General features: G+C 41.9%; 1 protein-coding gene and 1 long non-coding RNA gene across 6 annotated transcripts in view; one reads left to right on the forward strand and one right to left on the reverse strand.

Moving 5' to 3' along the window:
* Nucleotides 1-27,511, forward strand: part of ATXN7 (ataxin 7) — an 80,164-nt gene that overhangs the window by 2,618 nt on the left and 50,035 nt on the right. For 2 of the 5 annotated variants that reach the window (XM_015293292.4, XM_025154753.3), the window contains exons 2-4: nt 13,368-13,460; nt 21,094-21,354; nt 21,669-21,737. In XM_015293292.4, the coding sequence (XP_015148778.1) occupies nt 21,105-21,354; nt 21,669-21,737 (319 nt within the window). In that variant the 5' untranslated portion in view covers nt 13,368-13,460; nt 21,094-21,104. Of the gene's footprint in view, nt 1-5,148; nt 5,184-13,367; nt 13,461-20,737; nt 20,939-21,093; nt 21,355-21,668; nt 21,738-27,511 lie in introns of those variants that run through there. The other 3 variants (XM_046900082.1, XM_046900083.1, XM_040646354.2) reach the window with 3 other exon arrangements.
* LOC107054420 lies at nt 16,585-21,224 on the reverse strand. Its single transcript, XR_001468667.4, has 2 exons — nt 20,865-21,224; nt 16,585-20,751 (listed from the first exon to the last, which is right to left on the reverse strand). It is a non-coding gene; the product is annotated as an uncharacterized LOC107054420 (long non-coding RNA).

Raw genomic sequence — 27,511 nt, forward strand, 5'->3', positions numbered from 1 at the left:
TGGCTTTTAAGTACACTTTATTATTTTTTTAAATTGAAGAAATCTGTTAATGTTAAGGTTTTTTTTTTCTTGAAAAGAACCTCTGAAATAATTTCACAGAGTTTAAGTTAACTTTATACATCCTCCCCTTTAACTATGTGTGTATGTATATATGCTTTCCAACTGCAGAAAAAATTGAAGGTGAAGAAGCTTTTCATAGTATTCAAGGGTATAATGAGCTATGATTTTTAGAGCTAAGAAAACATCTTTAACTATTGATGAGGTGGATTTCAAATATTTTTCCTAAGCCACCCTAATAATTTATGAGGTGGTTTTAGATTCCAGGTTTTCTTCGTGTTGAATAACTTCTAAATCAGACTGTTGTGTGGCATTAAATCTTACAGAGATCTAAGTATAGTAGGTCAGAAACTACAAGGTATTTTTATCCAGTCCAACCTATATTCTTGTCAGAAAGTCACACCAAATTTATGTAGTGAGACCTATTTTCTGTAAGCCTAAGTTTAGCATTACCGTCCTTTATTTCTTTGTTGATTGTATTCTCTGTTTTTGTGCAAGGCTGATATTGAGCTAACCTGCTGGTGTCACCCTGTTTTCTCTTGTAAATTACTGTTACGTTTTGTCTGCAGTCTTCTTTGGCTTCTTTACCCTCAGTATTTACTGCAAATCAGCAGCAGTGTTTCAAGTGATTGTCATCTTATTCTGTACAAATTCTTAGACACGTGCTGTCTAGTTCTACAGATATTATAATATTCACTCTTGGCAGATAGGACTGAATTTTTTCAAAAAAATAGTAAAAAAAAAATAATAGTAGCTTTTTCTTTTTTTCTTTTTTGTCTAAACAGTGTGATTCTTAGCCTTGTAAAAAGCTTTCCTAACATGGATCCATGTGTTTCTGCAGAGCTGGCACATTTTCATAGAGTTTTACCATAATAAGAGAAGGGAGAGCAAGAATGCTCATTGGGACTGTAGGTTCCTGCTTGGTGAGAACATCAAGGCGTTCTGACACGTCTCGTGGAACTCAGTGTCATGAAACTGCAGCAAGCTGTATTAGGTAGTTAGATTTTCTCTTTGTGTAAAAGTCTTTAACCCCAGAGGTTCCAGCTGCACGTGTGATGCACAGGAGGTTCTATGCCACCTCTGTGATCCATGATTTAAAATGGCTTTGCGGTAGCTTTTGGGTGACACTTCGTATTTCATGCATGTTATAAGGAAGCAGCCATTTATGCTTTTGGAACTGTTTTGAAGGAATTAGTCACTTATCTGGTAGTCTCTTTGTTGGCAGGATGTTTTCAGTATGTTACTATTATGTATTTATGTTTTCCTTCCTCAATGCATCAATTCACTGGTTTGGTAGCATTCACGCTGTGCCCTGAAGATCACCAGTGGCATTCCAGAGTTTTCAGAGGAAGGTGTGGAAGTTGAATGAGATTCTAACAGGGACTAAGAAGAAGAATTTGTCCTTGCTGGAGCTGAGCCAGGTGGTAAATGTTTGTGTTTAACCATGGCTTTAAGCACTGGGTGAACAATCAGAGGGCTGTGAATACATTATTTACTCATGACATCTAAATAAATAGCTGCTAGTGTTCCTGAGGAGCTTTTGCAGAAGGTTCAGAGGGAAGCCAGGTGTTTCCTGCTTGTGCCGTCCTTGTAGTGGTGCTGCGAGAACCCCATGGCCCAGTGCTGGCCTCTGGAGAGCAGCACAGAGCTCTTGCATGGGTCTGAGTCAGCCCTTCAGGCTTTACAGAAGGTAGTTGGTTGTTTTTTGGGTTGGTTGCAGTGTGTTTCTTCTTACAAGCAGCTGAAATCTGTGGAAGATCACCTAGAATTTTTATATGGCTTTCTGAGCTTGGCGAAGTAAGATCCCGTGCCATGGGAAGATGTAGGAAGCAACACTTCTGTCTCAGAAGATGGAGAAAGGAAGTATTGGGTCTATATTGATAAACACATGGTTTCTGTTTAAAAGCAGTTTTATATATTGCCATGGATCAGTTTATGGCTTAGAAGTATACTTTCTTTTAATAGAGTAACTCTGTCAGTGTTTAAGAACAGCTATGATTTGTGGCTCCAGTAAAACACAATACACTGAGGCACGTGCTCACACCCTGGTTTCTGAGTCTGAGCAGGGAGACAGAGGCATGGTCACACACTTTGGTGATGCCTGCTCATTTTTACATTCTTATGTTTTAATACATCACATCATGTTTCTGACCATTGTTACCCTACAACAGAGACTCAAAGCAGGGCAAAACCCCCAGAGAGAAGCAGTGGCCTTCTTAGGAAGAAGACATGCTCTCCTCCCTCTTGTTTGCTTTTTCAAATGGGCCAAGCTTTGAAAATATTGCTTCAGTCCTGTGAAAGCAAATGGTTTAAACAACTGTTTCAGAAGATGTATGTGAAGAAGATAATCCATCTTTTCCAGCAGAGGCTGAGATCCAGATAGGGAGATGCATGTTGTGACCCTTCCTCACTCTGCTCAGGCAGGTTGTACCAAAGGGAAGACTTGGCCTAGCTGAGGCCAGAGGGGTTTCCATGAAAAAGGAGAGGGCCAAATGCTTTAGGATTTGCAAGTGTTTCATTAGAATTACACCAGCTGAAGCAGCTGGAAGGAGGTGATGAATATGCACATTTTCTACCCAGTAGCTAAGTAGGAATGTGCTTAAATCCTGCCTGTATCCAGGGCTAAGCACCTTTCTCCAGGGAGCATTTTGGATTCACGCTCTCTTGAAATTAGGATCATAAGCTCTTTCTTTCAAAGGGGGAGTAAAGGTCAGCCTTTGCTTTCAAAACCCAGGAGGTGGTGATGCTTCTGGTTCCCTTTTTGTCATTAGTGGGGCTGTTATCCGCTAGAACGCTCACCACGTGTGGGAGCCTTCAACGCAGCTATCCTCCATCCGGAGGAGATTAATGCTCATAATTCCTTCCATCAGAGTGAATTTTGTAATCAGCAGGCTGTTGGCTAGCGTAAGGTGGTGGTGCTGTCAGGAGGACAGAATGAACTCAACTCTGTAGCCCAGCACATAGCTATTAGACGACTCAGAACTAAAGCATTTAAGGAAATAATGCATAAAACCAAACCAGTCATTTCAGAAGTGCAAGAGAAAGACATGCAAGCATTGCAAAAATCGCTTTCAGGCTGAAGACCAGATTCTCTTCAAAGACATGTATGAGTGCCTTTGTGCTAATTTCCAGATTTTATGTGCAAGCAGGAATAGAAGTTGGACTTGAAAAGTGTAGGCAGAAAAAAACACCTTGTGAAGCCATAATAAAAAAATCTGCCTGATAAACTGCTTTGAGGGAGGTGCAAAAGGTAGCTGGGACAATGGTTTTCAAACCTGCTGATAAAGGAGAGGTTAGACCCAGATGCATTATGTGTTTAGTTGGTGTATGTATATGTATGTATATATACATGTTGTATATCTATGCAGATTTTCGGTTGGTATATGAAAGTGGTTGTATGTGTGGCTATGAAAGTAACCGTGTATGCAGGTTAAGGTCAAATCATATGAAAATCTATGCATTCGGGCCAAAATGTTATTTCTGAGTAGGATTTACAAAGCTCCCAGTCCAACCTGTGTTATAACAACGTTCTGGTAGAGACCTGGTATAAACAAACAGTCTGTTTTGGTTTTGTTTTGAAAAGTGTTAGTGCAGAATGTCTGAAATCTGTAAGGGATTCTTTCTGGCCCTCTGTCTTTTGCTTTTATTTTAATGCAAATATAAATATTGATTATATGTGGGTAAAAGTGCTCTAATAAAGGAGAAAAGGCAGAAAGATTGGATTTTATTACTTAAATGAATAAAGATGGGCTTCTAAGAGCTGAGGGTAAAACAAAGCCATGCTAATAATAACTACAACTGTGCACCTGTGATTTTGTGGTTCATTGTAAATGTTTTCACTTCAGTTTCATTCCAGTGTTGCTTTGGCAGTTATGTTTATTGAACGTTTTCTTCATTTCTGAGATCCCCTTGTGGTTTGTGGGGTGTGAGCATAAAGTTAGAATGAGGTTGAACAAGAAAATAGCCTAAAATGAAATCATGCACATGTATGTTAGAACGTATGGGAATTTTTTTACATGATGTAATGAGTTTGAAATTGAATAAGATACCTAAAGTGCACTTGAGCTGCAGCCACTTGGCCTGGATTGGAACAGGAGAGTATTTACAGTGCAGTTTACTAGTAAAGCTTTTCTTCCCTCCTGTTACGTCAAAAAACTTGAACAAACAGCAGCCACCGACTGTAACTGTAGATCAAATGTCATCAAACAAATGGAAGGAAATAGCTCAAGAGCTGCTGTTTTCAAATGTTTATGTTAAAGAAATCTGTCCTGATCTTTCAAGCTCTTGAACGTATTTTGAGCTGTACTTGTGAGAGGCATTGGAGTGTTTTCAATGGGATTTTCCGCAGCACTAAGGGAGGTGGCTGGCTTTAAAAGGAGCACTTTTAGCCTTAACTCTGGAACGAGTTGGGTTTACTTGTTTGTTTGTTTTTCAGTTCTAAGATTGCACTTTTCTGTTGGATGAATTATTAAGATCATACGCTGCATTCCCCGTGTTAGAATTTAAAATGGACTCAGCGTAATCACAGCTCAGTACAGGGCTGTGTGGTGTTTGCATTTCGAAATAGACTTTATCTTTAAAAATGTCAACAATAAAATGCATGCGCTGTATGTAATGTGTTTGGCCCCAACTGTGTGGGACGTGGCTGATGTCCCCTGGAAGCAGATATAGTAAGCACAACAGGGACGTGTTTCAGAGAAGCAGGCATGTACCGCCAGATCTCAGATGTTGGCATAGGCTTTTAATATGGTGATGACACCGGTAGTGAGTTTCCTAGGGACTGGCATATTCTCATTGAATCTTCTTTATTTGTAATTGCCTCTTTATAGAGTAGTTCCCCATCCTGTCTTTCTAGGATTTGGCACAGAGATGACAATTCTAAGACAGCCCTTTTGCAACCTGCGTTTTCTTCTCTTTCTGCTTGTATCAATGAGTGCAACTGCTCTTCTGTATCTCTTTTCCGGGTGGTTCTTGGTGCTCTTCTGCAGGCATTGCTCCCCCCCCCAGAGGCCTCCTGCAGTAAGTAAGTTGTTATCTGCTGCCTTCTGTGCAGGTGGGATCTTTTATTCAGCTGCAGCGCCGTCATTGCTTGGGGAAAAGAGCAGCTGAGCACAGGATAGCTGCTGGTAGGTACAGGCTTTCTTTTCACTTCTATTAAGTCACATTCTGTAAAGATCTACTTTGAAGCTTTTGGATTAATCTTTGGCTGGTTATTTTCCTTCACATTTGGCAAGCGATTTTCTATGTTTCTAGTGCTTCACCAACTCCTCTTTGTGCACCGTCTGTGATGTCAACAGGAATGTGCACAGTTTTGCTGCAGAGCAATGGGGCCAACCTCCTTTTTATGTTTGTGCTCAGACCATAATAATGACATTTTATCATCTCTGGAACATTACTTGAGTTTTTAAAGTGGTAGGAATATCACGTGTACTTTTGGTAGGTTTATTTATAAGTACACAACGCTACATACAGAAGGAGCATTGACTGTTCCAGCTGAGTCTCTTAAACTTTATTATGCAGAAAAATACGTAAATAATTAAGAACCCTGAAAATCAGACTCTTTGACGTCCTTTAGTTTGAGATAAAGTAATAACTAACTACCCACACGCAGGACAACAGGGTCTGTACCAAATGAAATCGGGAAAGAGGAAGTGAGGAGATGCCAAAGCAATTGCCTAAAGAGGTGAAAAACACGGCATGTAAAGAAGTGCTGAGAGAATGTAATTCCTTAGCTTAAGTGAGAGGAGGCTGAGAGAGTGAGAAGACAAATTTGTTGGAGAGCATTGCAAAGCGAGGAGCTTGTGGCAAGTAAGGAAAGAACCGGATCAGATTGCAGCAAGGCAGATTCAGCATGGACAAACAATTTTCTGGTGAAGTAAAGTTGGAATAATCTTTTGTAGGGACAATGGTGCTTCCATTGCCTGAGGACTTTAAGAACAGGTTCAATTACCTGTATTGTTCCCAACAGATAGTCTAGCTTTGTGCCTTGGGGCTGAGTGATGGGCTGTCTGACCTCTGGATATTCTTGCTACCCCTCCTTTGATTAACAGACGTCTAACTACAAACTACACAGATTCCAGTGGGATCAGAATATAAAACCGATATACACTGGAACTTCTTTTCCACCACTGTGGCCTGTTCAGCAGCTTTATTTCAACTGGAGTTTTCTGTATTTGTAAGAAAGGCTATGGCAGTTGTTACGTAAAGGTTTTGGTTTTCAGTGGGTTTTGTTTTTTTGGAAGAGTGTTAATTGCATGTAGGCCTCTAAGACGATGCTATAGTATCTGTCCTCTTCCTCTTTGAATATTCTTTGCTCTGATGTTACATCCAGGCTAGTTATAGGATTGTTATTCTGCCTGGGAAAGCTAAGAGAATTTGTGCAGTGCTTCGTGCAGGTCAGTGTGGCCCGAGTGTGGATCTGAAGGAGCAATTGTTGCAGGTCACTGCATGCATGCATGCATGCAAGAGGTAGAAACTTCAGTGTGACTTTGGTTCATAGGTGCTGTGAGCTTTGTAATGGCATTTATTTTTGTCTGTGGATATATACCCACTTAAGGAAAACGTACTTCTTGGTGGGACTGGCAGTAAGAGGGAGGTGCAGTGTGTGACCTGGACGTTATATGTCTGTTGTAATGATAAAGGCGAGAAGAAATCTTTTGTAACACATCATCACCAGTCTTCTTGATCTTCTTGATTGAAGAGGAGTGAAGAAACTGAAGAACTGATTTTTTCACAAGACATTAATAGCTATAATTAATAAATGGCTTTAATAGCTGAAGAATTTCCTAGCAGATACACACCTGTGGCTTCTTATCCATCTACGGTTTGCAGAAAAAGTTAACTGCTCAGGGAGTATGTTAAAATGCAAGTTATTTGAGTTCCAGGTAAATGATAGCAGTGACAACAAATCCTTCCTTTTATCTAGTTAACGAGCTCCCAGTGGTTGCTTAATTTGTGAAAATTGAGTGCCCTGTTAACAGCTGTGTGAGTAGTGATGGAAAAAATAAGATTTTTATATAGTATAATAACGAGCTAAGTTAATATAGTTATAAACATGTGACAAATGGATACTGTGTAAGAAGTCTTGTTGGCTAAGTGGCTTTTTTAGACACTTAAGCCATTGGTTTGTTGGTGTCAGTATGAATACAGATTGACTTGCCAGCTAAGGATGGCATTTTGCTCTCACCTTCTTAGCGTGAGCACACAGTGTGAAACACAGGACTTACTTGCAAAGCAGTACTACCTTACATATATTTTCCCTGTGTGTACAGCTTCAGTGTTTATAACAAAATGAAATTGCCTTTTCAATTTAGAAAGAAAAGTCGGGAGACACAGACCAAATGCTCATCAGTCATTAAGAAGAGAAACCCAAATAATTTTTAAGGTAGTTGTAACCTTTTAGAATATGAGTTCTTGTTGTTGTTGTTTGTAAATGGTTGAGATTAACATTTGTCTCACTGCTCTGACATTTTTCTCTGCTCCTTACCACCGTTGAGTGCAAGCCAGTGGCTCTGACTCTAGGTGGCAGTCATTGGTAGGCAGAAGGGAAGGCTGCTGGGGTGCTTTGGCTTGAACCCTGCTATCTCTGCTCTGGCTGCCTTCTCTAGTTGGAATTTTTGTGGGGTTGGGTAGCAGTGTCATTTCAGCATCTCCCCCTTTCAAACAGAAACGGAGATGCTATGAAGAAAGAAATAAGCAAAAAAGAAAGGCAAAAAATAAGGGTGACTGAGGAAATGGTGCAGCGAGACATTCACAAAAGGAAGCTTTGGTGATGCTAAAAATAGTGGAGAGACTTCTTGACAGATCAGCAAGACTCTTGTCATAGATTAGCAGAAACAGATTTCTGTTTGTGATGGGAGGAATCCTTGTTTCCTGCTAAATTCAGTATCAGTAGGTTGCAAACGGTGCAACCAGGGATGAGAGGAGTGGAGGAGGAGTACATTGTTGTACCCTGATTTTTAGAAATGAGGATTTCCTGACAGCCTCACAGCTGTGTGCCATTTAAGAAATACTTACTGCTTTAGATGTCATGTCTTTCACCTCTGCCCTGTCCCTCATCCTCCTTTTGCAGTGTCCGTCATCTGCTCTTCATTTCTAACCTCTCTCCTGCCCACTTATAGGCAATTCCTTTCCTTCGTTCCTGTCAGCTCTCTGCCTCTTGACTCTCCACTCTTTCTTTGTATTAAAAGTAGAGTAGGCTTCAATTTTTCTCTCTGCTTTTCCTCGAACAGCTCTGTTTGCCTGCCTGCCTGCCCAGTCACTGCTGAGTGGTTGGATGTAGCAGTGCTTGCGTGCTGTGGCCTGCTGTAACTGCAGAGCAGCAGCAGTCTCTCAGTACTTGCTGCTCTGGGATGATTACATTTCAGGAGATGAATACAGTTTGATAAGAAAGCCATTGTTATAATAAATACAATTCAAAAACAGGAATTAATCTATACGTTTTATTGATATATGGTTTTGAATTCAGTGCCAAATTACAGGCTTGTTTACCTCTGAGCAGATCTCAAGAAGCTCCTTGGAAAGCACTGGAGTTGCTCTGCATTTACAGAGGTAAAATTCAGTTCAAATTTTGGCCCTCAGTCTCGATAATAAGAAAATGATTTACTGTTATGTTGTATATGTGTATGTGTAACAGCATTCGTAAAGGGGCTGTGATGCTGTAAGTGCTTTGCACATGTTCTGCAAGGCAGGTCTTGTGCTAAAAATCAGTAACTGAAAAGCAAAGGATGTTGATTTTGCTTAATATAGTCCTAGTGACATCCCTTCATTTTTTAAATGCGATAGTTTGACAGTGGAAAAATACAGATTTCTGAAAAGGTACTATGGTTGCAGGAAAAGGAGGAAAAAACCCACAAGAACTAAAGCTTGAATCAGATGTTTATTTTTACATGTTTGTAGTGAAAAACACCATTGGCACATTATGTCAAGTTTTGCAATTCACAGTCAAGTGCATTTCCAGAGACAGCTTGACAAATGTGGTCTATCATTTGTAAGAGAAAGCTTTCTGAAGAGAGTTAGCAGTGATCTAGTGCAGTTTTCTGTGTGAAGCTCATATGCAAGAAAGACGGGATAGAGATAATTTTGGAATTATGTCAAGATTATGTGTTAGTATGACAGGTATCACAGTGCCTAATAGATGGCGCAGCACAGAGATAATGAAGAGTGATGCTTTCTGTTCCCAGCCCTGCGCTGGGCCTGGTAGGTAGCTGTGGGCAAATCACTCTCCTTCAATTTCTCTGTAAAAGTGATGATAATGATGCGTATTATTTTGCGTTTCATTTTGAGATCTAAAGGGAATACATAAAAATGAAGTGGTACAAACACGGTGGGAAATAGAAGGTAGTAAAATAAGCGTTTGTATTACAGACAGCTTTGCACTGGCAGCTGGCAATAAAATTATTGATTCTTCTGCTCTTCTTTCCTGTTGAGGATATCAGTATGTGTTTGTTCACAGGACTACAGAAAAAAATCTTGCTATTTCTTATGATACTCAATTTTTCAACGCCTCCTGCAGAACGTACTGTAACGTTATTCTGATTTTCTTCTTGCCCATTGTGGTCTCTGTGAGGGACAATTACAGCTTCAATTCGTGGAGGATAAGGACAGAAAAGGTCTGTCTATCTCCCTTTTCTCTGTCTCCTCCCTTTCTATTTCTCTCTCTCTCTTTGGCCATTGAAAATGTAGGTCATATTGCATCACCATAAAATGGAACAGTCAGAAAGGTGTTTGAAAAATGCTGACATCCTTAGCCTCGGGTGCATGCCAGTGTCCTTTGTTTACATTGAGAATAGTGTGGTACCCATGTAAGAACCACCATCTCTGTTCAGGTTAGTGGTATGGGACCTAAATTATGAGCCAGATTTTAAGACGCCTTTCATCTGCCTGCAGTAATTTAAAATTAGACAGATAAAATGCAGCCACTCACAATAATGATATACACGAGGAGCTAATTTGTAATCTTTAATCTGCAATAACCGTGACTGCGTAGCTTGAATAATATTACATTTAACAGAGAAGCTCGGTAATAAATTTTGCAAATCATGTTAATCGTGTATACTCTGCATTGTCTTGATGAACTGTGCCTTTTTATCTCAAGAAGTGTCTGGGCTGATATTGCATGTTTGTGCACCCTTTGAAATGAGCCAAGTGGGATTTTATTTCTTTGTGGAAGAATTGATATTCCTGATGTCCAGCATCCTTTTGCTTGCTACCAGCCTTTTGTTGCCTGTTTTTCTGATGTGATACAAGTTGTGATCGGTGTGAAATATTCCTATCACATAAAATACGGAATGCATCATTTTCTTCTGTACAGGTGCATAGGAATGCAGCTTTTAAACAAATGTATACATATAATTTCAACAGTCCTTACTTACCTTAGTTTGTAGTAACCTAATGTGCTTTTCAGATTGAACTTTCAAACGGTGGCATAAATGGTACAGCAAAACGTAGGTATTTTCAACTAGAGGACAAGATCCTGCTTGGAGAATATCTGTCACTGTTTCTGAAACTGAGTAATTTTTTAGCCTGTCTCTCCTGTGCTTCGTGTGGTTGTATTTGAACTGTTGAAGTGTGATATGCGAAGGCTTCTTATGGCTTTTTAAATTGTACTGCCAAAGACTTCTTAATTGTGAGAAAAGATGTTGCAAAACAAATGTAAAATTAGTGGTGAGATTTCCTGAGCAAAATGATGAATGCAGATCTTTTTCTGTTGCAATTAGACAAAGAAAAATGACACTAGTTGGAGTTAAGATGCCTCAGGTACACCTTGCTGTGCGTAGTTATTTGTGTTTGTATCAGCTCAGAATTATTCAAAAGGCTTTGTTTTAATGAGTTACACTTTTCATGTAAATATGTTTCTCTTAAATGGATAGTGTTCATTATTCATCATGACTGTGCCTTTATTACCTATGTCTATGCAGATGCAGTTTTCACCAGGATATAGCTTTTGCTCTGCCCAGCTGTGCTTTCCTGTACTGTATGGTATTGAACAGCACTTGCAACCGAGTTCCTTTGGTATTCAGGCACGGGGAGTGACATAATGCTCAGTCTGGTTTGAAAATGCAGGCTTTCTGCCATCTTCTTGGATTGCTGCTCTGCGAATCTTTGTCACCTTTCCACCCTTCAGCTCGCTCTCCCTTTTCCAGCACACTGAAGTGCTTTCCTTCTGCAGAGGGAGCTCCTCGTGGCTTATTCTCAATCATCGGATCCCTGCCTTACATTACTCTTTGCTGACAGTTGTGGTTGTAATTGACCTGCTGTAAATTCTCAGTAAGAATCGTTCCTGTTCTTTGCCACCTATTATCCAGAGAAAGACTCCTCTTTAAAGAGTCGTTAAACTGTCACTTTATTCTTCTGAAATTTACTCTCTTGACTTCCTTCAAACTCAAATCCAGATGTAATCCCTACAGCAAAATTCACAGGTGGTAACATAGTGTGCTCTGATCTCTTATACGTAGGAATAAAATGTTTACTGTTTTTTCATTCACCCTCATCTGCTCCATTGTTTGTACTTCCCACTGATTGCCCAATTCCCAGATTTGAAAGCCTTCAGAGAAGCCTTCTGTTTTTTGGGTGACTTTTTGGTTTCCATTTTTGCACAAAGCAGTGAAACCTGCCCTTTATCCAACTTGCAGCATTTAAATCAGGATAAAAGGAAGGGCGTTCTGCATGCAGAGCTCCCGAATTCCCTGAAGAAATTGGGGTTGAGATTAAGCAGTGGAGTTACTTTCATGGCAGGAAGATCATATGCTTGAAGGGGCTGAGACTGTGAAGCTGAGCACTGAGTGATCTTCTGCAAAGGGGAGGGTCGGCATGAGTCCATGTCCTAAACAGGCAGTGGAAAAAATGAATAAGTTTTTGACAAACATTTCCTTTCCCAATGAGCAGCAACAAGAATTGAAGAGAAAGCTTAATATTGTAGGATTTGATTAGATATTTCTGTGTAACATTTATTTATAATTTCTGTACTATTACTGGTGTAGAAACTTAGTTACCTTGAGTCTTATTCACCATAAAGCAGAACAGTAACTGCAGAGGGGAGAGAAAATAATGCTGTACTTGTTCTCAAGTGTTGTCCACTGAAGGCAAGAATTAGTATGTATTTATTTTACTGAGCAATTAGAATATCATGAAGCTCTGTTGTGCTTCTTAGGCTCAAGTATGTTACTGAGCAGAGTAAAGCTGGGTGAAGGTAGGAAACTGTAAATGTGTCTGTAGGTCTTATCAGTCCAGACCATGTCAGCTGGTAAGCTGCAATTTAAAAGGAGAAGAAAGGGTCTTGTCCTCAGTGCATAAAAAGAATTTGAAAGCATGAAGTCAGTTTGCAGGCAGCTTCCCAGAAGGCAGGAAGAACTTCGTTCTGCACCTTCCGTCGGGCTGAGCCCTCCCGCCCCGGCACGGCTCGGATGCCCTCTTGGACTGCATTCCTCTTGTCTGGACTTTAATCCTTGGAGGGGAAAAAATAATTCTCGCTGAAGTGTCATCCGTCCGCAGCACGAGAGGGCTTATTTATATCCATCTTCGTGGCTTCTTTGTAAAATGAAGGAAAATGCTAGTTTAACTTCAGAACGCTAATGCCAATTATTTGATCTTCAGTATAACCCATGCATGAGGATGGGTGAAAATTATTTTGAAGTTTTAACCAATTAGGCATTAATTAATGCTAAAACAAAGCTAACCGTGCCAAAATTTATGTAAACAGTAAATTTGTAAGCATTAAAAGAAAGGATTTTAAAAACTTGAGATCAGAGAAGTTCCTGTCGTGGGAAAAGCTTCCCTCTGTGTATCTTCCTAATTTTTATTAAATCCCTCATCAGCAATACAGTAATAGTCACTAATGACTCTTACACGAGGGATCATTTTTAGCTATCCACGTTCTGTGACATGGTGGTAAAAATGTCAATGACTGCGTACCGAGAGCTCCTCTTATTGGAGTCGTGTTATATTCTAGAAAAATCCTGTGCAGAAAATACAGCACTGTCATATTACCAGCTGGTGATACAGACACCAATTTCTGCTTGGAAATCTGGTCAGTGGTTGGCGATGTAAGCGCAGTAACTGGGCTGAAGATTGAGATTTAAACCAATGCATACCTTTCTGGTAATGTCAGGCTGCCGTTTAAAGAGCTGTTCTGTGCAAAGAGGGCATAACAGTTCCGTGCTTACCTTTCAATTTTAAATTCATTGCAGACACTGTGTTTGTGAAGTTGATAGAATGCTTCGTATTAGATTTTAAATAGATGTTATCAGAGTTACGAAGCTGAAGTAAGGTTTCAAATGTCTTACTGCTGTACTCCTTCTGTTTTGTTTCAGAATTAATCAGACACAAGTTAGAGAGAGCTTCCAGAATCTGAACAGATGAAGATCAATTGATAAACCAACCCAGCGATTCGCCACAATTTCAAGGTACTGTGACATGCTTACCAAAATATTTTCCTTGAGCATAATATTCACATACTTTAGATGTGAGGAGCGTGGAGAACAGGATATTAACAGGGTTGCAAAGCAAGCCTGAAGTGTTACCAGATGCAGTGGGGAGAGTTTTTTTTTTTTTAAATGCAGGTGTTTAATATATGTTTCAGTGGGAAATAAAGTGACTTTACAATGGACCTAAAGGGACTTCAAGCTTGGAACAGTCAAGCCAGAAAAAGATTGTAAGCTGTACGTCAGTTGCTTAGATCAAGTGATTTGGACAAGGTTTGGCATGCATACCACGTAACAATTTAAATGTATTTATTACAGTTTAGAAGATGTATCTTTTTTCCAAGTAGTTAATTTTATCTATTTCTAAATTTCTGTCATATTTTAATGTACTGGAAGGCTCTTAGGCTCTGGAATGTACCATAGCCTACAACAAAGTAGAATTGTAAACTGAGGCAAGAATTATACAGTTACCCAACACAGCTGAGATTCTTCTCCATAACTGGCATTTGTGGCAGAACATTAGCAAAAAAAGTGAGAATTGTGATAGAAAGTTGAAATTTGGCTGAAGAGCTGATTTTGCAGATTATAGGAACTTCTAATTCACTGAGACAGTATCTGTTTCTTTCTCTGTTTCCCCTACATATTAATATTTGCTCTGTATCATCACATGCATTTCACCATCTTGTGTAATTTTTTTCTTGATATAACAAAAGAAAAGATTTTGCTCAGAGTTCGCATTTTCCTTATATACAAACTTGGAAAATCCAGTCTGCTTCAGACAAACTAGTATTTGCTGTGCAAATCATCTTTTAATATCTTTTAAAGTAGATTGTAGCAGAAGGGGCCATTACAGTGGTCTGCAGAATTTATTTGTGGCAGAATTAATCTGGGTTCAAGAAGAGTGCACAATGTTTGTCATAGTGTCGCTCTTAAACTGCTATCTTCTCTTGAAGAGCTCAGCAGAATTCCTTTTTACCCCTCAATTCTGCATTTGAAAAATTATATTTTGAAAGTTTATGTGAAAGAGAGTGCTGTTTCAGGAAGACAAATAGTGTAAAACTGACCTACGGGTTCCTTTTGCAAGACTGTACAGTTTCAGGCCCATGGATTTGGGCAGATTTGTGGCTCAACAGTTATGGCTTCTGCCTCAGCAGAGAACTTGAGGTTTGCTCTGCTAGTTGGCAAAACTTAGGCACACCGGTTATCATACTTAATGAATCTTTCTGTGTCATACAGTGGAGGCCAAATGGGTTTGGTGTAATACCGATCTTCAGAGTCAATGCAGTCAGGTGTTTTTTGGAAAGTATGGATTAATTATAACAGGATATTGGAATATTCCAGAGATCTGGATTTTTGTACATAAACCTAACGATAGGACCATCAGAATATGAACTCAAATTCCTTTTATTTATGTCATCAAACATTATAAGAATATGAAAATGGAGCTAACTAAAGAATTTGGTTAAGTTTAGCATGGAGACATGGGACGTATATCCCAGGTGCTTGTTTACATTACAGAAGAATTTCTTTTTTCTTCTTTAGTATGTTTTCCAGCCTTTTAATCACGTTGGTGGCCCTCTGATGGACCTCATCCAGTTTTTTTAACATCTTTCTTGAACCGGCCCAGGCTTTCAGCTTCCAATCTCCGTATAGTGACACTTTCTTCCAGAGTATCTACTTGTTATCCAGGATTCACATAGTCTGCATCTCACATAGTGAACATGCATTTAGTCCCATCGTCCAGATGGTCTATTAAACAGGATTGGACCCACTATTGATCCCCAGGGGCCTCCATTTCTGACTGGCTGCCACTTTGACTGTGAGCACAGCAATTTAGCCACAAAATTGGTGGCCCATGTCCATGGTCTTTTGAGCTAATGCTTAGCACCCATGGGTATGTCTTGTATACCTGTCCATGTCCAGCTGGTATGATTTTTTTGTTGCTAACGTGCTGCACACATTGTCAGTGTGGGTAGCATCGGCAGGCAAACATGAAATTTCTGAAGAATGGTATAAATTCAAACTTTCATGTGTGAGAGTGCTCAGGATCCTTGATGTGATGGTAGTCAGCATGTCAAACTTCTAAGGGTATGAGGATTGGGGCATGCACATCAGAGGCAGACAAAACCATTGTGGTCTCAGAGAGCTCTCAAGTTGTGTGGGCTGTGCATGGACCCAGAGTCTCCTGTCTCAGTGAATTACTACAGAGCCATAGACAAGCTGGCAAGAAACCAGTCAGGGTTTTGAAACCTTGCCTAGTCAGTAGGTTCTGTCTGAAGATTGTTGTTATCAAAGCATTCCCCTTAAGTGCTTTGATTTCAACAAATGGAAATTCAGCCCAAATATTTTGTTACAATTAATCTGAGTAGCTGTGTATTACAGTCACTTTAAATTGTAATATCATATCAGCTGTGTATAAGGTCATACCCATTTCTTATTCCTTTGATTAAAATTATTCATCTGTATAGCCAGATTGCCAAGATTGTTTTAACATTTCCAAATTCAAAAGATGAATTCAATACCACATCTAAAATAAATAAAGATTAGTTTGCTTTCCAAATCATTAACTGGAAGTATAATGTGTAGTTTTACCTACTCACATTTAAAATTTGGAAATGTGTTACTACTCTGTATTTTCTCTGTTAAATTCTCTGCAAGAATTGAGAGTATTTTATAAGACAGATGCTGTGTGTTTTATAAGACATGGCAGTGGCATACATTTATCATCTGGGTATTAAAATGTTACATTATTTTAATATAACAGTGTAGTCATTGTGAAGTTTAAATAAATATATGAGGGCATCCGTTGTGTTCTCATCCTAATGCAGGATTCTCAGATTTGCTTACAGTTATTAGGCTCCATTCCCAGATTTATTCTTCACAGAAAAAGATACTTCAAGTTAGTTTTCTAATCTTAACAATATAGTTTTTTCTTCCCTGGTACAGGTGGTTTGTAGTAGGCATTCACAGTAATTTCACCTTCCAGTATTTAAAAGAGCTCTATTCCAGAGCTTCTGAGCATCTTCAGCTCTCTTTGAAGTGCTACTCATAAATAAAATTACACTATTGCCAGGATCTGTGGGAAAAGGATAATAGATTATCATGGTTTGATGTTTCACTTTTTATTGCGTGCTGCTCGTGGTTATTATTCTGAGGGATCACAGTCCTGTGTATGAAGGGAGAAGTCGCTTGATTTCACTGGAGGTGAGAGTGAACTGCAGACTACCATAATGCATTTTAGTTATGTTAACGTTTTCCTATGGTGGAGCTTAAATGAAATGGTCTGTTTTCTTATTCTGGATAGTTCTCTCATCACCTGGACACGGTGATTTATATGAACTTTTTATCTCTTGCCTTTCTACTTGTCCAATTATATTCTTCTACTTCTCATAGTGCAGACATACTTGAAAATGTACAAAATCTACTCCCAGTTCTGCTGCTGTCAACAGGAGCTGACAAGAGGGTCAGGATTTTGCTTCTGTGTGTCACCTCCTCCAGTTGTCATTTCAGCCTGAATCTCATCTACAAACAGGTCTTTGCTAATAATACTTTTCTTAGTCTTTAAGCCCCTCTTGATTGCTTCAAACCCTTTGGTTACAGTTAACTTACTTGATTTCCTTCAGTGCGCTGGTGCCCCTCACTTCTTTTCCTTGAGAGGCTTTTTTTGTGAATGTGCTATTTTTCTTTCTTCTGAGTACTGACAACATGACACCCTCATAGGTTCTGTCTGTCTCCCCCTTCAGCATTTTAATTCATGCATCCTTTCACATTTGTTGTGGAAAATCACCAATGACTTCTGCTCATAAGAGTTTAGCTGCAGATTCACCCTTCCTTTTCCATTCTAAATAAGAATGATCACATCTCAGGTCTTGTATGGAGGTTGTCTCGTAGATTCTAACTGAACACCTGAGTGAGGTGTTCCCTGTTTGAACAGCTTTCCAGGACCACCTGGCAAAAGAATGAAACCTGTCAGTGCATGCAGGGAAATGCCTGCAGTGTCATGACACAACGTAGCCTTCCTCTGCAGTTTTCAGCAGTTGTTTGCTATTGGTAGGCATACGTTTAGTTGTAGCATTACCAACCACGTTTAATATGTTGTTGTATCTGTTCAGTGGGTTTTGAATCTGCATTATCCCCATTTTTTTTGTTTTGTTTCCTTCTCTTGACTCCATTCTTTCTTTCCTTTTACAGATTGTGTTGTATTTTTGTTCGTTTGTTTATCTTCACCCCATTACTTGGCTGTCTTCTCTGCATGAGCTGCTGCTTTCTGCTGTTCTCCTGCCTCACGTTTCCTTTTCCACTTACTCTATTTGAGCTGAACTTATTCCTCCATGTTGTTTTTTTTTCTCTCAGTTCTTCACTATGTGTATGGTTGGTCAGTCACAATCCATTCCCAACATCACTCCTTGGGCTGTTTTGCTTCCTCAGTTAAGCCCTTTGAACTGGCAGTGTTTCTGGACAACATTTTGCTCTCTTAAAGGAGCATGGGCTTCTTGGCAGCTCTTACACTGGTGTGTTCTGCCTGTTCTTGACCAGATTTATTGCTCTTAATTCTGAGCACCTCATAGAGGTACTTAGTTTAGGAGCATGGTCATCCTTGACTTTGTGGTTAGTGGGAAGAGAAAGGCTTCTTCAAAATCTTTCTTGGAGCAGGAGGGACCAGGGTGATCTCAAAAGCATTGCTGGCTCTCCACTGATAGCCCAGGGAGCTGTGAATGACTGTACTTCCAACCTGGGTGTGTCAGATTCCTAATAGCCACCTCTGTTCAAAGTATACAGCTTATATACATGTTTTCAGTTCTGACCTTCTAACGTGATGGATTTTCAGGGCTTTGCCCGTTTCCCTCTAAAATCATCAGCACAACCATGCATAGTGCTTTGGAAATGGTTTAAGAGAATTGAACTTGTGTGCTTAAAAACAAAAACAACCTGTTCACATCTTCAGTATAGTGAGTTTGTGGGAAAGAATATTCCTGCTCTCTGTCTAATCAGCCCTGTGCACTGAAGTGATCAACACATCTTTCTGCTGCCACTTTCCTCCCTCTGCTGGAACACTGATGTATTCATGGCATAGTGGGAAAAATTGGTACTAGAGGAAGGAAGCTTACTAAGGGACAGCCCGAGGCCAGCCCACAGAATTAGAACTGGAGTGGGAAGGTATAGGAAGAAAGCTATGGAAGAGGGGAAAAAAGCACAACAACAGGCTTGAAAGAGCAAAAAAAAACAGCAAGAAAGAGGCAGTGGGAGATGTATGAAGTAAAGGTAGTACGTATTTACATGTGTAGCACTTTTAAAGCAAGAGCCACTTCTGAGTAACTTGACGAGTGTTTGTGCTGGAACCTGAAAAGCGGGCAATATATTAGCTCGTTAAGGTAGTTAGCTGATCAAAAGCAACTTTATCAAATTAAGCCATTCTACTTTTATGTAATTTGACACACATACAGCAGTAACATTTAAAGGAAAGAATTGTGATGTATGAACAGTAATTCAGCGTGTCAGTGTAAAATCTGTTGCTGCTCAAAGGCAGAGGTGGTGGTGTGCTCTGTATGGACACCCATCGCTATTTGCTGCAGGATGAATGGAAAACAAATAATAATAGCAAAATTCTTTGTGAATTTCATGGACCTTGCCATCAGTCTTTTGAACTGCAGCGGGGACAGCTGGCTGACAGCTTTCTCCAGGACAAAGCAGAGTTGTAAGAACACAGTTTGTAATAGAAATCAGAACGTTTGACACTGAGAATATATAGAATAGACACTGAGGTGTCTGTTGCACACCTTGTTCTGTGACTGCAGCCTGAGTTCAGCTCTGGGTGTTTGTGGAGCACTGATGAAATCAGCTTGAAAGAAATCAGTAATCGATTCATCTCCCGTCTGGCTTTTACAGCACAAAATTAGTTGAACTTCTGTTCAGAAATTCAGGATTGCTTTAGCACCTGACTGACATCTCCCACCGCTGTGTTTAGCTTTAATTGTAAGTAGTTATTTATATTATAAAATACACTCTTTGATAATTAATAAAGGAATAACGTCCTCTGTTCATTAGTTATCTTTCAAGTCTGGTCCCTTAAGTGCTTTGTACTCACATGTGGCCCTAAAGTGAAAGGAGGTTCCGCCGTGCTGGGAAATGACAGCTCAGTTAAAGGCTCCTGGCTGCTAGCAGGGATCAGGGCCCACGTCCAGGAGCTGAGGGATCGCTACACCTGGCTGTGGTGGCAGTTGTTGGGGCTATCTTTATCTAAATCTTACGCCGTTTGCCTTTCAGGTTGCCTTTTCTTAGGGAGTTAGAGTGATCAGGATGGGAGAAAAGTCTCCCTTACCGTACCTTGTAACGTTGTAATACAGAACAGCTGAGTTTGACAGGCGTGATCAGTGGGGTGGAACGCTGAAACTGCGCTTATGATTGCAGCCCATCCTGCCCCGTGCGATGACTGCCTGATGCGACTGTACATACCGCATTTTACACTCCTACATTTGGAAAGGAGCACCTTTAGCCTTTAAGCTCCGTGCTTTCGGGGCTGTATGAAGGCAGTGGAACGTGAGCCAAGGGCGGCAGGGCCGGGCCGGGCCGGACAGCCCCAACGGCTTTGTTCGGCGTTGAGGTTTACTGCGAGGAGCGCGCGGAGAGGGCGGCTCCGGGGGTATCGCTGCTGAGACAGCGGTTGGTCGGAAAGAGAATCTCGTAGCGAAAAGTCCGGCGTTGGGATTAGTTTATTAGAGAACTCCGTAGCTTTGTTATTAACAGTTCGGGGGCGTGAAAGCGTCTTTCAAATACTTTCAGTTTCGGGGAACTCGCCGAGCGCTCGTCACTCGTAGCGCCGAGCTGAGGGGACGGGCGCCTCGGGCAGCGGCCCCGCGGGCCGGAACATCAGCGCTTTGGTGCGGAAGTTAGCGCAGAAAACCAAACCGGGGCAAGGAAGGGGAAATCGCGTTCAAACGGCCCGCGCCGGCAGCGCCCGTAACGGCCGCGCGGGAGCCGCTGCCCGGTCCCGTGCCGGAGCCGCTGACCGCCACCCGCGGCCCTCCGCCTCCGAAGCGCTGCCCCGGCGCGGGGTCGCCCCCAGCACAGCGCAGGTCCCGGGGCGGGGGCGCGTTTCCTGCTCGCCGTTCGCCGCTGCCCCGCCGCTCGCCGGCGGGCTTTAAGGAGGCCCGGCGGGGCGGGGCGGGGGAGCCCGGCCCAGCCCCGTGCCCGCCCCTCGGCCCGGGACGGCAGCGGGAGGGAGGCCGGGCGGGGTTGTGATGCGGCCGTTGTTTTTGTAGGGTCGCGGGTCGTGCTGCGGAGAGGGAAAGGCGGCCCATGGAGCCGGGGAGCGCCTGGCGGGCGGCGTAGCCCGGCCCCTGTCGCTTTGTTAGCGCAAACACACAAACACGCCCAAACGCGCCTCACCTGGGCGGTGAAGAGGAGGGAGCGCTCCCATACATAATGGGCACTCGGCTCCTGCCCCCCGGGCCGCCGCAGAGGTGAGTCGAAGCCGCCCCCGGGCTCGCAGGCTCCCGAGAGGAAAGGCGGAGCCGGCGGGGAAGGAGCGGGTGGGCGCGGGGCTGACAGCGGCGCGGCGCCACCTTAAGCGCGGCGCCACCTTAAGCGCCCGCTGACTTTTCTCGTTACATTGTAGCAGCGGAAAGAATGTCGGCGCGGGCCGCGGGTGACGTCAGAAGGGAGCAGCGCAGAGCGGCGGCGGCCAGGCAGCGGCAGCGGCGGCCCCGGCACGGCGAGGGAGGCGCAGGCGGAGGAGGCGGGAGCGGCGCCGGCCCCGCCGCCACCGCAGCGGCAATGGCGGCCGTCGGGGAGCGCAGGTCCCTGCCCAGCCCCGAGGCGATGCTGGGGCAGCCCTGGAGCCACTGGGTCGACGCTGCTAAACTTCACGGGAACGACGGTGAGAGGACGACCGGCCCCCCCCCCCCCCCCCCCGCGAGCCGCCCTTCTACCGGTGGGAGGGCCTGGGAGGAGGTGCCCCCCTCCCCCCCCCATTATCCCCTGCTCCCTAATCCGGGGCCCGATCTCTTGGGGAGCCCGAGTGCAGCCCGGGCCGAGGGCAGCAGGTGGGCAGCCCCCTCCTCCCCGCTCCCCCTGCCGGGCACGGTGCTGCCGAGCATCCCCGAGCGGCGCTGCCCCCCGGGAGGGTCCGCGTCCGGAGCCGGGGCCGTGCCGGGTGGGTGTGCGCTGAGCTCCGGGCACTTTCTGTTTCAGGAACTGCACTAGAAGAAAGTTTCAAGGAATACGGGAAAAATCGAGAAGCGATGCGACTCTGCCGAGAAGGTGAGTGCTATTGGTTCGTGGGGAAAAGTACCGGAGAAGTTTCCTTGCTTGGAAGTAGGTTCTGAAGGATCCACACGGGAAGGAGATGGGAAACTGCTTCCATCCAACTGCTTCGCTTTGGGACCTGCGGCCTGTCAGCGGGCGATGCCATCAGCCTTGTCATTAAATAATATCTAATCACAGCTTCAAGGTTAAGTACACGTTACTTATTGCATTGTCTTTACTGTGTTTCTTGTGGGATTTTCTCTGGTCCTAAGTAGTCTTGAGGAAGCTGCGTGACCAGCACTGCTAAGATCTCTTCTGATTTAGGACGTTTGCATTCGGATTATAATCCGTGTTGGTGCTCGGACGCCGCTCGCCCTGTCATGTCAGCCAGTTGTGTTTATTTCTCAGTGCTCAGTGAGAGTGACCTTTCACCTGTGATTAGCAAAAGCTCAGGAAGGGCCTTGTTGGTTTCTAAAGCAGCAGCGCTGCTTGGAGTTGTAACCAAATGACAGATGACACCTATAGGTTACCAGTAACTTTGTGACAGGCAGTGGGAAAACAGTAACAAGCCTGAATACTGATGTTCAGTTCTTTTTTCTTTTTCCTTCCCGACTTCCAAACTTGCTTTGTAACAGAGAAACATTCTCAAACTTTATGATTGTTAGCGCACATTCACTTCGTCAGGCTTTATGAGAAGTATAGCCATGGAACGAATGCCAGATCAGTTGCATGTGAGTCACTTATTTGACATTGTTAGGAATGGAAGGCTGAGTTTGTAAACTTTGTTTACAGTCAGGAAAGACAGAGCTTGTAGGGAGCTCAGGAGAAGATCTGATTCAGCGTGTCTGCTTGGGAGCTGCAAACAGCAAAGGAGAGTTGAAGCCCATTGGCATAGACTTAATAAAGTTGGGAAGGAGTGATCTATACTGAGGCTGAGTCAAAACGTCTATTTATTATCGAATTCATCTGTTGCTAACATTTAGAAAAGAAATGATTTATAGGAGCAGATTCAATGAGCACTGGGCTGTGAGAGATGTGATAGAATACCATGCTGAGATATTCAAACCTGTTTTGCTATCTCTCAAGTGTGTCTATAAGTTCTTAGGTATATGAAAAAAATGTTTCATTTCTTCATTGCTGAGTTCCAGTCTAATATTTGTGTTAGGTATTTCATTTATTTTTCTGAGTAGGTAAATCATTTAAGTGCTAAAACAGCCTTTATAACAGTAAGTACACGTTATCCTAGTAAAGATTTTGTTAATAAGGATTTCTAAACATTTTTTCTTATTTCTACCTCTTAAAATAGAAGCATCTAAGGTTTCCAGATTTTGAAGATTAGCTGGTAGGGTGATGAATAATCTTTGGGTTTGTTTTTTTATTTCCCCTCCATAAAGAGATCATGAAACTGTTCTTCGCGTAGACTGACTGCTGAGACACAGCTTCTCTCCTCTGAATTCAGCCATGAGAATGACTTGTGGGGTTATGGTTTGAAGGAAGCTCATTTAAAAACAAACAAACAAAAGACTTGAAGAATTCAAACTGAAACTTAGCTGCTATATCAGACTTTCAAATGTCTTTTTATTTTGATGCTATCATGACATGTGAATGAGACACTGACTTGGCTTACACGTATAGCTGGTCTGCAGGGAACTCTGCCTACAAAGCAGAGCAAAAGATAAAGTTGTACTAATTAGATTTGCACTGAAAGGACATGAGGATCAGCAAAACACACCAGCATGTGTATGTATTGTGTTAATCAAATCAGGTTTTGAGAACACTGTAAATGATTCCTTTATCCAGAAGGAATTTTGTATTGAAAATTGAGAAGCAAACGTTTATTAAGCAATTGGACTGCCTGAACAATGGACTTTAACCTGGAAAATACTAAACAAATGAAAAATTCTGTCAAACCCAATTCTAACCCCAAGATTTTTGTCACACCACGCAGTATTTGAATAAGGTTAAATACACAATTCATTGTGTAGAGAAAGTTCTTCCATCTCAGATTGGGAGTTGAGTCAGAGGCCCAACTTGACAAAGGATTTCAAGGTTATTTAGGTTAATTTAACCTTGTATTGCAACTCTTCCAGTTTGCATAAAGGAATTAAATATTCATGGCCTGGAGAGGGAGAGAAGAAGGGAATATGACTTTACAGTCCACTTATTCGAACTGGTTTCAAAACCAAGAGCTGTTTCTTTTATTTAACAATTGTCAACCTTCAGATCAGGCTCCAACCGGCCCGTAGACCCACTGAGTTACAGTTGGTTCCTTTTCCACGTGCTCTTTCCTTGCTTAGTCTTCTATTGGGAATTAGCTTCAGCATCACTTTGCCTGATGGTGAGAAATGAGCGTCAGGCTTTTAGGCAGCAGAGTTTGGATCTCCTGAATGAAGAGTGAGTGTTCTCATTGTCGTAATGCTGTATTAAGAAGCGGGTTAAGGTTACCAGCTTCTCCTTTTGTTATGCCTTAAAGGAAAAGAATGATGCCTGTTATTCTTTTAAAGAAAAAAAGGGCATAACTCTGTAATTCCAGGACAACATCTGCAAGCTTTGAAGAGATGCAGGATTTTAGGAGCACATTTGTTACTGGAATTTCCTATTTGCTGATCAGGCAGCTCCTCTCTCAGCATGCTGGTTGTTGTGAAGCCTGATGAGTCCTTAATACCTGTCAGGGATGCCAGTTCTATGCAGGGATCAGGAAACTAAAATTAGTTCCCAGTCTCAAATATTTTTTCTGCATCTAACCCTCCTTGACATACCCAAGCTCCCATCAAAGCAACAACTAGAAATTCTGGCATCCCAAACTCTCAGTGTTCCTCTTGTATTTCCCTGTTTCTTTCTCACTGTTCTTATGTGCTTTCTGTTCTGCTAATCCATAATATACAGTCTTTCCTGCTGGGATCGTTGAAGACCTTCACCAAAGTGAGAAGCTCACTGGATGCTTTCCTGCATGTTGCTTTCTGAGGCAGTAAGAGTCCATGCTGGGCTTTGATGTAGAAATTAGAACCACAGGAATATGTTATGAGCCCAAAGCACTTGGCTTGCCTTGGGTGTGGAAAATCCCCAACAGGTGAAAATGAGAAATGGGCATCCTTCATCATGGGGAAAAGTCTTATTTTAAAGAACCCTTTAAATCTTTCTTTGCACACCAAAATCTTTTTGTGACGAATGGTACTTAAGTCCACATTAGAAGCAATTGCACTGCAGTTATTTTTGTAAGTAGTTCATACAACAAAACCATAGCTCATCCAGTCACTTAATTGCTTACTATTTGTGAACCAGCTGAAGGTGTGACTCCCCTGCCACACGTTTGCTGTGATGAAGAAACTTCAGCATGTTGCATTTTGATCTGCAAAAGCATTCTAAAACTGTGAAGCAGAAAACCTAGTTATCTTCTATTCTTACGTTTTAAAATGAGACTTTGATGATGTATCATTCAAACTTGTTTGTGTGGTACTTGCTGTATGTGCCATCAAATGCATACAGTGTGCTCACACATACTTAGTTCATGTTAGAGATGCAGTAGATGTCTTGATTCTTTCCCAGTTGAAGAAAATGATTAAGCTTTGTAATAAGAATTTGAAACGTTTCAGCAAACACAGACATTTTTTCAGGAGATTCTTGCTAACCAATGTTGAATTTGGTTTGCTTTAAGAAAACTTTCAAGCCCGCTGTTTTCACGAAGATGATCTCCAAAGGAAAACTGTGATTTCACACATAGAGTTTCATCATGGTAACTTTGACAGGCTCCATCAGAACCACCTTTAACTTCTTGCAAACTTTGACAACAAATTGGCTCCTTTCATTTGTGGACTGGGAGAGCTTTGAGTAGAAATAATGCAGCCTAAAGCCTGTCACTGGGACTGGGAGCTTGTCCTTCCCACAGCCCCCTAGGCTCCAAGTCACCCATCGCTTCCCAGCACTCCCGTTCCCCCTGTAAATTCCCACTTACTACCAGCTATCCTGTGTGTTGTTTTAGATCCCCATCCCCCCAAAAATAAACAAAAACCCACAAAGCTGTATGAGTGAGAGAGACAGAGAACATATGTCCTCTTAGGAATGGTGTAATCTTGACATTTGCTGTAGTACTTATTAATGTGCACAACTCTTTTGAAGTGGTTGGTGTGAAAGTCTATTAGATTATTATATTGACTCATAAAATAATCTTGGAATACATCTAATAATAAAAATACTATGGAAACAATAGCATCTCAGAATGGAAAATAAAGTCTGGAAGAGCAGGAGGGAGATTTAGTTGGACGACTTGATAGGACCTGGGGAAATAGTTTCAAACTGAAGGAGGAGAAATTCAGATTGGATGTAAGGAAGAAGTTTTTTATGCTAAGGGTGGTGAAGCACTGGCACAAGGTGCCCAGAGAGGTGATAGAAGCTCTGTGCTTGGAGGCACCCAAGGTCAGGCTGGATGGGTCTCTGAGCACCTGACTGAGCTGCAGATGTCCCTGTTCATTGCAGATGAGGTGGACCAGATGACTTTTAAAGATCTCTTCCAACTCAAAAGATTCTATGATTCTATTCTACAATTCTTATTAAAAATTGTTTGAGTGTTTTTGTTTTAGTAGTATATCTAGTGCATGCTGAAGTCTTGGGGTGTCCTGCTAGAGCTTAAACATCTTATTCTTTCTGTTACACATACAGCCTTATTTCTTAATTTATTTTTAACATTATTTCAGTTGTGAATCCCTTGATGCTGCCTACATCAAGTGCTTTGCTAGTTCTTCCACCAGTTTTTAGATGACAGGCAACAAACTATAAGAGAAGGAGGAGAACAGCATTTGTAACTCAAGTCATGAGCTGATTTGATCAGTTGTCAATGAAAGACTGTTCAATCTTGGCTAAAAAGAGGTCTTTGTCACACTTACAGCATCTATAAAGTCTGTGAGTACTTTAACTGTTTGTACTCAGAGGTTATAAGGTTCCTGGGGGAGTCTTGATTGCTCTGTGTGTATGGCTGAGCTATTTCAGGTGATATGGTCCAGTCAGTGGTTATGGAGGGAGGTGCTAAGAAGGCAATTCATCACAGGCTGAGATTAATTCAGCAATGGTCCCTGATGTGCTGGGAAGTATCACAGGTAAGAATTTATGTTGGCTGGGTAGCATGAGTCTTATTGTATGGTACCTATTGTATAGGTTTTTAGACTCTACTGGTCTTAATAAAGCAAGTGCTGAATTTTATGTGAGAACGTAGATTGTCAGTTTTTGGTAGATGCCTTGATAAGACAATCTGGAAGAATTTGTTACCATAGGGATCTATCAGGAGAGCAAGTGGGAGCAAATTCTGTTCAGCGTTGTGTCACTTGATAGCAGTTGAACTTCTGGTCTTGAACAGTTAATATGTCCTGGGGGAAAAGAAAAGAGAAGAGGGGGAGGAAGAAAATAAAAAAAAAAAAAAAAGAAGAAGAAGAAAAAAAAAAAAGGAGGAAAAAAAAAAAAGTCTCCACGAACCTCTGGAGTATTCAGCAGGCAGCAGAAGCTTTGGGATTCGATTGCATTAATTGTTATTATGGGAGTTACCAGAGCTGTGAGAGTACTGAGAAGTTCCTGAGAGCTCAGCCACGAGCTGATGTTCTTCTTGAGCCTATGCTGGGAAGGGTTGAGCAGTGAAATCCAGGGCTGGGCTAGAAGGAATCACTAGAAGCATCTTCATCCCATAGACCCGCAGTCTGGAATTTTCCCAGTGGCAGGCTTAATAAATAATTAAAGCATGGAGAAACTTTTGTTCCAATATTAAGTTGTGAATACAAGTGAGAGACAGCATCTTATTTCGAATT

Source organism: Gallus gallus, chromosome 12 (assembly GCF_016699485.2).
Source record: "Gallus gallus isolate bGalGal1 chromosome 12, bGalGal1.mat.broiler.GRCg7b, whole genome shotgun sequence".
NCBI classification, from domain to species: domain Eukaryota; kingdom Metazoa; phylum Chordata; class Aves; order Galliformes; family Phasianidae; genus Gallus; species Gallus gallus.